An 11,028-nucleotide genomic window follows, 5' to 3' on the forward strand; every position below is an offset into this window, starting at 1 on the left:
AGAAGAGCAACTAGCTAGGAGCTGAGGTCAGAAGGAGGGCTGATTTGTAACTTTGATACTAGCTACTAAAATTGGGAAGGAAGGGGGAATAAAAGCAAAAGAGATCACAGTTCTGTAACACTGAGAGTAGCACACAGGTGATGGGTGCTGTCAACATTATAAACTATATACAAGACAAAGCAGGACTCTTTCTTTTGGCAAAGAAGGCAACAACAACAACAAAAAAAAGGTGTATATAACACAGTTGGCACGTTATCATGGGGATGAGGAAAGGGGGCTTCGTCTGAACGTTGCCGGCTTAACTCATGGCAGTCCAGAGGACAGTTCATCTGTCTAAACATACATCCTCTCCCCCTTCCTCCTGAAATACTTAGCGAAGACCAGGCCAGTAGCAATGTCTGATGCAATCGTGGTGCTAATAAGACGTTAAGAAATGCACAGTTTTCCCTGAAAGGGAGCACCTTACTCCAGGGTAAGATGAGGGTGGGTGGGGGTTCAAGGAGTGACATGTCTAATGCCAACCTCTGGTGCGTCTTCCGGCGGGCAATGGTGACTCGTCTGGCAGTCAGTTGGGTAGGGTGTCCAGCCCAAGGGATGCCGCGTGCTGCTTCGCCCGGAGCCTTAGGTTCTCAATACTCGTTGTTTTACTGTTCAGGCTTGGGAGGGAGCTGGAGGCCTGAAGGATGGGTGAGGACCAGACCTGCTGAGCGTGGGAGAGCGACTGGTAGTACGACTGACAGTGCAGAGAGCTCAGTGGTGCCATGTTGACGTTCATGCCCAAGTAGGGCATGGCAGATGGTGTCCCCATTTCGAAGGAGGAGTAATGGACCAAATTGTTGGTGGCTGCCATGTGCTGGCGGAATTGCTCCTGCAGACGGAAGAGGCTCAGGGGTGAGGAGGAGTAGGAGTGAGTCTGAGCCAGGGCACTGCTGGATGAAGGTGTCACGGTTGCGCTGATAGGGGACTCTGCAGCAGGAGACAGAGGGGATGGGGGTTATTTCTACAGGCTGGAGGCAGGTGCTGATCTACACCCCAGCAGGGTTTGGACTGCTGCATGGACATCTCTCTTGCATTAGATGGACAAACAAGAGGGGTTGTGTTAGCTCATGAGAGCTAAACATGGGTGTGTTCCATACTTAGCATCTTACAGCATAGAAATGGGGCTGACCTCCTTGCTATGGCTTTCCTGCTGCCGCTGGGCACTGTCGTCCCCAGGCTCTAACCTACGATAGACATCATGCACTCTGTGGGTCTCATTTAGTGCTGGGGACAAGAAGACAAGTCTGGGCAGCCTCCCTCTAAACACCAATGCCATAGGGAATAAGGGACTATACCCAACCACCAGCATCCCCCTTGGAGACCACAGGTCCTGATACTAACCCCCATCAAGATGCTGCCCCTCACCTGCTTTTGGGCTCGCTCTCTTGCAGTTCAAAGCCTTGCTGTCCACACCAGGACTCTTGTCCACTTTAGCCTCATCCAAGGTGCTCTTAAACTCTTCCTCTCTGTCAGTCTGGTCCTCGGGTGCTGACTCGCTGGCTGACTGCTCCGACAAGGTTAGGTTGAGGTCCACGCCTACCTCGCTCGGGAGGCTCTGGACCTTCTCAGTGTCTGGGGTGGTGGCCTGGGTCTCCAGCATGGGCGGCTCTGTCTTTCCTTCACTGTGGCTCCCTTCACAGTCCTTCTGCTTCTGCAGCTGCTCCTTCTGCAGGCTACGCTGCTTCTTCCGGAATTTGGCTCTCCGGTTCTTGAACCACACCTTCAATGCCACAAACAGCAAGGGGCAAAACTAGTGAGAATCCTGCTTAGTGACAAATTCAGCATCATTCAGCCTGGCAGCTTCAGGGGAACCCCAAGCAATGAGGTACTGCAAGCCCTCTGTGACCACATGTCATTTCACTTTATGGGATATAAGAGCTCTACCTGTTTTCAGTGTTTCTACAAATAGCACAACAAATACATTTTTAAAAGTGTTTTCTTTATGTTGATTCTTTAAGCCACTTCAGTGGTGGTGTTTTTTGGGGTTTTGGGTTTTTTTTTTTTTACCTAAATTGGTCAGGCAGTTGCATTCAACCACAATGTCTTATAGCTGAGTCTGATGACATTACATTGGCTTACAGTACAGTGCTCTTAGCCTCTAAAACCATTCAGTTATACATGTACCAAAACTATGGTGGCATCACTCAAAATAAGTCATCAGAGGGATAAGATGTTATATGGGAACTAAATTAAGGGAAGGATGAGAGAATTCATATTTTTTAATCTAAATCAGTAGACATGGATTGGAAGAAACATACTAGTAAATCTTATTAGTGGTGTTTGGTTAGTTAAATGAGGAAACAAAAAGTTTGAAGATCAAAATGTCTTGACATTTATATAAAAGAACTCTATTTTTTACTACTTGTGGACTTCACACTGAAGAACTTGATGTTTAGTCTTTTAAAGCCCAGCAATGCAAGGATCTCCCCACCAACAGGTTATGAAGCACATTGTGCTAGATGAAATTGGAAAAAAAAAAAAAACCCACCAAAACCAAAAAACACCAAAACCAAACCTTGGACTGAGATGTTACAAATATTGATGCTGGTGGAAAAAGAGCAGCTGATACTACTTGGGTTTCTGCTCTTCTGAGAAACCAGAGAAGTCTTGCAAATAAATAAGTAATCTTCTGTTGATGTTTAAGTTTCCCCCAAAGAAATGTGAAAGAACAAATGAAAACCAGTGTACAGTTCAGACAATCCCAAATTTTAAAAATGTGCATGTGGATTAAGAATTTCTTCAGCAGATGTGTGACTTTGGATGATTTTATTCCCTTACCCCCTCCCTGGCCTTTGACAACTTTACTGACCCAAAACCTTTGGTTACACTGGAAGAATCTTGAAAGGTCAATGGAACTGTCAACCCCCTGGGAACCCCACCACATTCTTTTAAACTTCCCCGTCCACAAACCCACAAAATATCCGTACCTGGACTCTGGCTTCAGGTAGGTTTGTGCACATAGCCAGCCGCTCTCTCATCACCACATCTGGGTAATGAGTCTTCTGGAAGGTCTTCTCCAGTGCCTCCAGCTGTTGGGCAGTGAAGGCTGTGCGACTTCGCCTTTGTTTGCGGTGCTGGGATCCATAACGTGCCTCCAAAATGATGTCTTGAAATGTACAGCCGTTGGAAGACAAGAAAAGTGGCCAATTTAATTATTGGAATTTGTATGCTGACAGGTGAATAAAGCACTTGCTAACACCAGATGTACCTACAAAATGCTTTTTTCATTGCTCTAGATCTAATAAAACACATACACACATTTTGCTGGTTAATCGAGGTGTCTGAGGAGATAAAACCTCTGACTAAAAAGCCTGTTCTGGAGTGGGGACCTCCTTCTATGACAGCTGTGGAAGACGTTGAGCCTCCACTGTTAAATTTGATTGAAATAAGCCAATCTGCTCCAACATCAGTGGGGCAGGACACGCAGATGCCCAGACCCTGCTGTGGCATAAGCCTCTTTCATTAAGAAACACAATTATAAACAAGGTGGGAAGATTCACCATTGCAATCAAGAGAGGGCCCCAACATTATGTGTCATGTTCTCCCTGAACCAAGGGCAGAGCTTCAGTAGGCTTCAACGTTGCCATGACGCACTCTGCCGTCTCAACCTCGTTTTGTGGGCTGCAGCAGCCTTAGAAATCCATCTTCCCAGAAACCAGGCTGAGCTGGCTCTTCTTTAGTGTCTCTTACGTAGCTCACTCTAGTCTTTAAGGAATGATATTGGAGAGCTGTTCTATGCTCCAGTTCAGGAAAGCACTTAAGCTCGTGTGCTTCTGTGTGTTTCGCTTGAAAGCACATGCTTTATGGAGCACGGACACGCTCCAGCATCTGGGCTGGAAACCAAGCCAGGAACCAAGCCCAGCCCCACTGATTGCAAGCCCAGAGCTCATGTGCAGAACTCTTCTCAGTAGAGAAGCAACTCGAAAGGTCTGACTTTGCAAACTGTGCTTGCAAAATTGAGGGCAGAGAAGAAATTCAGACTGGGGAAAATCTTAGGCCAACAGCAAAGGGCTTATGATTTTACCAGAGGCATTGTTATTGCACAACAGCTAGTGGGAGTAGAAAGATCTTAAATCAATGAAAATAAGTTACTTTAAAATGAAAAAAAAAAAAAAAAGAAAGCCCAAGACCATTATTATGCAAGTTGGGACACGCTGTGCTACCGCACTGGAATGAACGAGTCTGGCAAGAGGTTTGCTCTCAAAGAGGAAATGCAGAAAGAGCCGTGCCTGGTATCATTCTTAATTCAGTTAAGAATGTGACTTCCAGTAGGAGGAAAGAATGAACACCCTAGAAAACAACCTAACAGGGAGAAAAGTCGACATTATCAGTGCGCAGAGCCAGATGAAGGCTCTTGCTGCTGTTTATTTGTGCTTTTGTCACGAGGATCGTGGCGTGAATGTAAACAATAAAACAAAACCTGCTGTCGGACCAGCCCCAGAGCCACACAGCCAGGTTCCAAATATGTTAGCTAACGAGCGTAGCAAATCAGCTTTGCACTACTCGAGCATTCCTCTTCGAAACTTCCAGCTGTTTCATTCTAGGCCAGCACTCTCAGTGCCTTTCTGGGCGATTGCCAAGCTGCATGGTTTTGGCAGCCTGAAAAGGATCAGGAGCACGAGCAGTGTTCTTCTCTACCCTTCCAGTGGCAAGGAATGATGAGGGAAGAAGCAGGAAGAGCTAGCAGATCAATACCTGGCTCCAAGCCTGGTGTCACTGGCAGAATTTTGGGTCTTTTGACCGTGGGTCAGTTTACACACCAGGCCTGCTGGCACCAGGTGGGTTACACCTGCCTCAAAGGGGCAAAAGTTTTCAATTCTTGGAGAAGTAAGGAGGGGGTCAGCAGAACTGCTCCCTTGGACTTCCAGAGGACTGACTTTGGCCTGTTTAGGAGCCTGGTAGACAGAATCCCCTGGGAGGTAGATCTGAAGGGCAAAGGAGTCCAGGAATGTTGGGCATTCTTCAAGAAGGAATTCTTAAAGGTACAGGAGCAGGCCGGCCCCATGTACCAAAAGACAAGCGGGTGGGGAAGAAGGCCAGCCTGGCTGACCAGAGAGCTTTGGCTGGAACTCAGGAAAAAAGGAAGAGTTTATGACCTCTGGAAGAAGGAGTAGACAACTCAGCAGGACTACGAGGATGCTGTGAGGCTATGCAGGGAGAAAACTAGAAGGGACAAAGCCCAACTAGAGCTTAATCTGGCTACTGACATAAAAGACAACGAAAAATGTTTCTATTAATACATTAGCAACAAAAGGAGTGCTAAGGAGAATCTCCATCCTTTATTGGATACCGGGGGAAACATAGTGACAAAGGACGAGGAAAAGGCTGAGGTACTTAATGCCTTCTTTGCCTCAGGCTTTAATAGTAAGACCAGTGCTCTGGGTACCCAGCCCCCTGTGACAGTAGACAGGGATGGGGAGGAGAATAAAACTCCCATAATCCAAGGGGAAATGGTTAGGGACCTGCTGCACCACTTAGACACACACAAGTCTATGGGGGCAGATGGGATCCACCCAAGGGTACTGAGGGAGCTGGTGGAAGTGCTCACCAAGCCCCTTTCCATCCTCCATCAGCAGTCCTGGCTAACGGGGCAGGTCCCAGTTGACTGGATATTAGCCAACGTGGTGCCTGTCTACAGGAAGGGCCAGAAAGAGGATCCAGGAAGCTACAGGCCTGTCAGTCTGGCCTTGTTGCCAGGGAAGGTTATGGAGCAGATCATCTTGAGTGCCATCACACAGCACATGCAGGACAACCAGGTGATCAGGCCTGGTCATCATGGGTTTATGAAAGGCAGGTCCTGCTTGACTCACCTCATCTCCTTCAATGGCAATGTGACCTGATTAGTGGATGAGGGACAGGCTGTGGATATCGCCTACCAGGACTTTAGTAAAGCCTTTGACACCATCTCCACCAGCATTCTTCTGGAGAAATTTGCTACTCAATGCTGGGGCCAGCATGCTCTTTGCTGGGTAAAAGGACCTGGGGGTGTTGATTGACAGCAGCTGAATATGAGCCAGTGGTGTGCCGAGGTGGTCAAGAAGGTCAATGGCATCCTTGTATCAGAAATAGCGTGGCCAGCAGGACTAGGGAAGGGATTTTACCCCTGTACTGGGCATTGGTGGGGCCACACCTCAAATCCTGCCTTCAGTTTTGGGCCCCTCACTACAAGAGAGACACTGAGGGACTGGAGCATGTCCAGAGAAGGGAACGGAGCCAGGGAAGGACCTGGAGCACAGATTCTGTGGGGAGTGGCTGAGGGAACTGGGGGTGTTCAGCCTGGAGAAGAGAAGGCTCAGGGGAGACTTTATCACTCCCTACAACTGCCTGAAAGGAGGGTGCAGAGAGGGGGATGGGGGGGCAGTCTCTTGCCAAGTGATGGGACAAGATGAAATGGCCTCAAGTGGTACCAGGGGAGGTTTAGATTGGATATTAGGGAAAATTCCTTCACCAAAAAGGTTGTCTGGCATTGGAACCGGCTGCCCAGGGAAGTGGTGGAGTCACTGTCCCTGGAGGGATTTAAGAGATATGTGAATGTGGTACTTAGGGACATGGTTTAGTGGGGGACTTGGCAGTGCCAGGTTAATGGTTGGACCTGATGATCTTAAAGGTCTTTTCCAACCTAAACAATTCTGTGAAAAGAAGCAGTCAGGCTAAAGGTTTGGCCAAATACAACGCAGTGTTGGTTGCATACAAGAGACCTTTGTGCTCAAGGTATCAGTGCACTTCAGGGAGTTAAAACACTGATCAAAGCAGCCACTCTGGGGGCAAGGAGACCATCCTTGATGCATTCAGGCACAGCTCACAGTGCAGCCAGGCAAGGAGAAATGTTCCAAGAGAAATTGAAGCTACCCCAAAATGTTTCATAAAGCTAACATTTGTGTTTCAAGTACAAGAAATCAGGAGAAAGGACACTGGTTAAACACCCCACCTACAGGCTTCAATATTCCCAAATTTCTAGAATAGAGGTTAGAACTACAAGGTCCCCAGAGGCAGCAGCTCATGCATTAGGTTTGGCCACTCCAATGAGAGCCAACCAGCAATTATTTTAATGTTTTAACTATGTTTTCAGGCTTTGTGCAAAGAGGAGAATATAAATTGCAGGTGAGGCTTTGCAGCTACAATCAGAAACCTGTTTTCTGACTTAAGGTCATTTGCTGTTGTGCTGCTTTATTCCGACTGTCCCTGGAAGGCAAATGAGATCTATAACCTGCACTGAAAGATATTCAGAAGTAACAGAATGTGAAGCAACTGCAAAGGAACCAGCTCGTAGGTATCTAATGCCTACCCTGCCAGTGATAAGCAGACAAGGGGACTGTGGGATTTAATTTGGAAAGTCTTCCAGGTGTGCTATTAATTTTAAAGATAAAAGGTCAGAAAACCAATTGAATCTCTTGGTCAAGAATATAAGAATAGATTTTTTATCCTTTTTTTTTTTAGATACTCCTCTGCATTTACTCATGTTAGGGTCAAAGACATTAAATCCTCCGTGCTCTACTGTAAAAGATACAGGTGATCACAAAAACCTTTCAAGAGTGCATTTAGGAAAGGGGCACCTTGAGACCCAAGGTCTGCAAGGCACATTGCAGACGTCAGGACCATGTGCTCCCATCTGACTGCCTACACACTGAAAGGGTGAGGGAAGGAAGGGGTGCACAACCAGGGCAAGAAAAATGCCCATGTCATCACTCTGCAGCCCATCACTAGAGCCAGGATTGGAGTTCAGGTCTCCTTGATTCCGCTTTGGTTCTTTTCTAGTGAGGAAAAGAGCGATTACCAGCTCTGCCCTGCAGCCACCCAGAAATCCCATGGGCTACAGTGGTCTGAGGAACAGACTGAGCTACAGTGAGTGGTCTGAGGAACCACGTTAAGGAGATCACTACTAGCAGCTGGATAAGGGAATATTGCTGAAATGAAGATTTGAGAGTCAGTTGTGGTTCACTCATCCAAAGTCTGAAACCTTTACTACCATGCCTTCATGGACTACCCACTTAGGATGGCCATCCTGAAACTTCTGCATCCTTGTTCTGGCTTAAGCCCATGCCTCTTAAATTTAGACCACTTAAGTTGCCTGAGTAGACAATTCTTTTCACCTATCTAGGCTGGAAGAAGTAACTCCGTGTGTAGGTTTTTTCCTTTACGATCAGAGAAGTAGAAAGCTGTGTTAAAGCAGATGTGTAATTTTCAGTATACTGGCAGTCAGGTCTGCGCACCACACTGCATCCAAGCCCTGACCGAAACAGTGACGTTGCAGCTGTTGACCAATTGCACTGCAGTAGCCTTTGATGACCTCAGCCAGGCCTGGGTGCTTTGAGGTAGGCTGAAATGTAGAGCAGGTATATTTGCCCTGCCATACCAAATATTCTCAGTTTTCCGTCACGTATTTTTGAACAATTCTCCCTACCAAATCATAAAATAATATCTGGACTTTGCATTTCCTTCTAAAGACGGTATCGATGTAGAACTGTTACACGCATGGCTGAACATAGAAAAACAGATCGGATGCTCTGGAGCAGCAGCTCCTGTCCCCCTGTCCAACCACCAACAATGCTGTGTAAATAACACTCTCTGGGTAAAGTCACATATGACTTTCTTTGAGTCTAAAAAAGGTAATTTATGGAAGACAAAATTAAAAAGCACAAGAGAGGGAGCCAGCAGGACTGACAAGAAAGCACCACCCAAGCCAAGGTCTAGGATCCCCAGGAAGAAATAGGTCAAGGTGAGACCTAAAGAAGATTGAAATGAAGATCATTTTCCAGAGAGAATGAGTGTTTGGTAGGACAAGAAATGGAAAATAGTTCCAAGAAGGAGCAACATGGAAGAACAAGCTATGTCCTGGGACGGCAGGAGATGGTTCTTAGGGGATGCAAGTCCTGAGCCCCTCAGTGGGGGAATCCAATTCACTATGTGCTTGTACTTATTAAGCAGTTATTTACTAACAAGAAAGCAAAAATTTCTGCTATTTTTTGTTCACTTCTTCATATTTCAGCGTATTTTTAATTCTCCCGTTTTCATTCCACAGAGTGGGGCTGCATCCATATCCCATCCCACACCCAGACTCCCAGCTGTCGGAGGCCAGTCTGCAGCAAGGTGCAGCAGTCCGCTGACAGTGAACACTGGAGGCCATGTGTCACCTGCAGAGCTGGGCCATGTGGCCAGTATTCAGGACCATACCATGCCAGTTGGCTGTCATGCTCCCAGGAAGGGTTTCACTCGGTGCAAGCAACAAGGTGTTTTTTTTTTTTTCCCCATGGAATACCAAAAGCCACGAGTTGTCCTTACCAGCCAGTCTCTCTGCCAGCGTGAGGGCATGCACGGAGGGCCTGTAGTCGGGGGCGTGCTGGGCTTGCTGAGCTGCCTGCTGGTGGAGGTTGTACATGGCGCTCAGAGAATTCATGGCGTGGAGGGAGTAACCGTTCACTCCATAGTGCTGCATGGCGACATAAACCTGGAAAACAGCAGCCAGAGGAGAGAGGTGCTTAGAAACGTACTATGCCAGAATCCTGGTGTCTCAGCAGAGCTTTGGAAATGCTGAGCTCAAACTTCAGCTGCCACGTGCATGGCTCAGTTCCAACTTCCCAACTTCAACAGGTGCTGGGACAGGAATCAAAATACCTCCTTCTAGACCTCAGGTACCAGTGACACCAATCTGGCTTCCAATCTTAAAGCTCAGCATCTGACTATGTCCCACTCATGATATATTGAATAAAAGATGGGAAAGGATTTTTTTTTTTCTTATATGCCAGAATAAAATATATCGTATTATTGCTGCTTCTAATGAACCAACCTAGCTCTATCCCGGAACTAGCTGGGATTTTGTCCCTGTCATTTCCTACAGTGGACTGTTCCATAATCCCATTGCTCTAATGTCAAATAATCTTTGTTATCTGAACTCATTCATGTGCAATTTATTTCCATTCATTTTCCTTAAGGTTCTTCGTAACAAAAGACAAATTATACAGAAAAAGATTAAAAAAAAAGAAAAGAAAAAACAATATGTGATATAGAAGAAAATAAATCTGTAGCAGAATAGGACCAAAAATGTTATGGCTAAAGAGGGAATTAAGTTTTGCAATAAATACTGACATTTCATAGCTCAATAACATGGAAATTATTTCAAAAAACTAATGGTTTTTTTTCTACTGTGGGGTCTGCCTGAAACTTCAAGCTGTTTTTCCTTACAGACCATCTGTAAAACTGTGCTAATATTGATCTCAAAAGCTGAGTGATGCTTCATTCATCCATGTTACAAATGACTGAGGGCCTCCAGGATGTTGTTTCTGTAGTTTGTAAGACATCAGAAAGGAAGTTGTAAAACATTTGCCATAAAAGAAAATTTTAAAACCACCATTTACATAAGCAAATCATCATCTGGGAAGTCAGACGATTCAGAGAAAGAGGTCCAGCTGGACAGACTCAAGGAAAGCTGACAGGTTATGTAGGAAACCTCTTAGAAAACAGTTTCGATCACTGGAGGAAGGTGGTTCAACTCCCATAATTTTTACGAGAAACCTGACTCACTGAACAGCAAAAATTTGGCTGAAAAAATATGTGTTTTTTTCAGGTACTGAGGAAAGACCTTCATTTTTTCCTATAGAGCAAGCATCTCCCCTTCTCCCTTCCTGGGAGCTGTGATGGAAAGCCATGCTGCTGGAGTTTGGTCAAACACCCTACCAGCTCAGATATAGTCCTTATTAATCTGGGATGCTTTTTTTTAAAGAGGGATTTTGTCTCATGAGTGCAAGTGCTGCCTTTGGGATTGTCTTCTCAAAGAGGCTGCACAAATTATAAACAGGTGATTTGGGAACCTAGCACTCTGCCTCATTCCTGTTTCCCCTGGTCCCTTCTGCCCTGCCACCACATCACTTCAGTGCCAAGAGCGCTGACAAAGAGCAACCCAGGTATGGTTACACCATGAAGAACTGATACACACCCTGATGCCACCTTCATCTGCTTTGTGTCTCCCTGTTCGCCCACTCTGGATTCACTCCC

At 46.2% G+C, this 11,028-nt stretch overlaps 1 protein-coding gene across 2 annotated transcripts; it reads right to left on the minus strand.

The window, feature by feature from the left end:
* Positions 1–565: 565 nt before the first annotated feature.
* DMBX1 (diencephalon/mesencephalon homeobox 1) lies at positions 566–9,472 on the minus strand. 2 transcript variants are annotated; one of them, XM_010160565.1, is made up of 4 exons: positions 9,321–9,472; positions 2,967–3,162; positions 1,405–1,759; positions 566–966 (listed from the first exon to the last, which is right to left on the minus strand). In XM_010160565.1, the coding sequence occupies exons 1-4, from the start codon at positions 9,470–9,472 to the stop codon at positions 566–568; spliced, it is 1,104 nt and encodes a 367-aa protein (XP_010158867.1). The 2 variants fall into 2 exon arrangements, with proteins under 2 accessions (XP_010158867.1, XP_010158868.1); XM_010160566.1 differs by having other exon boundaries at positions 2,967–3,145; positions 9,319–9,472.
* Between the last annotated feature and the right edge of the window lie 1,556 nt (positions 9,473–11,028).

The sequence above is a fragment of the Eurypyga helias genome, unplaced genomic scaffold (assembly GCF_000690775.1).
Source record: "Eurypyga helias isolate BGI_N326 unplaced genomic scaffold, ASM69077v1 scaffold781, whole genome shotgun sequence".
NCBI lineage: Eukaryota > Metazoa > Chordata > Aves > Eurypygiformes > Eurypygidae > Eurypyga > Eurypyga helias.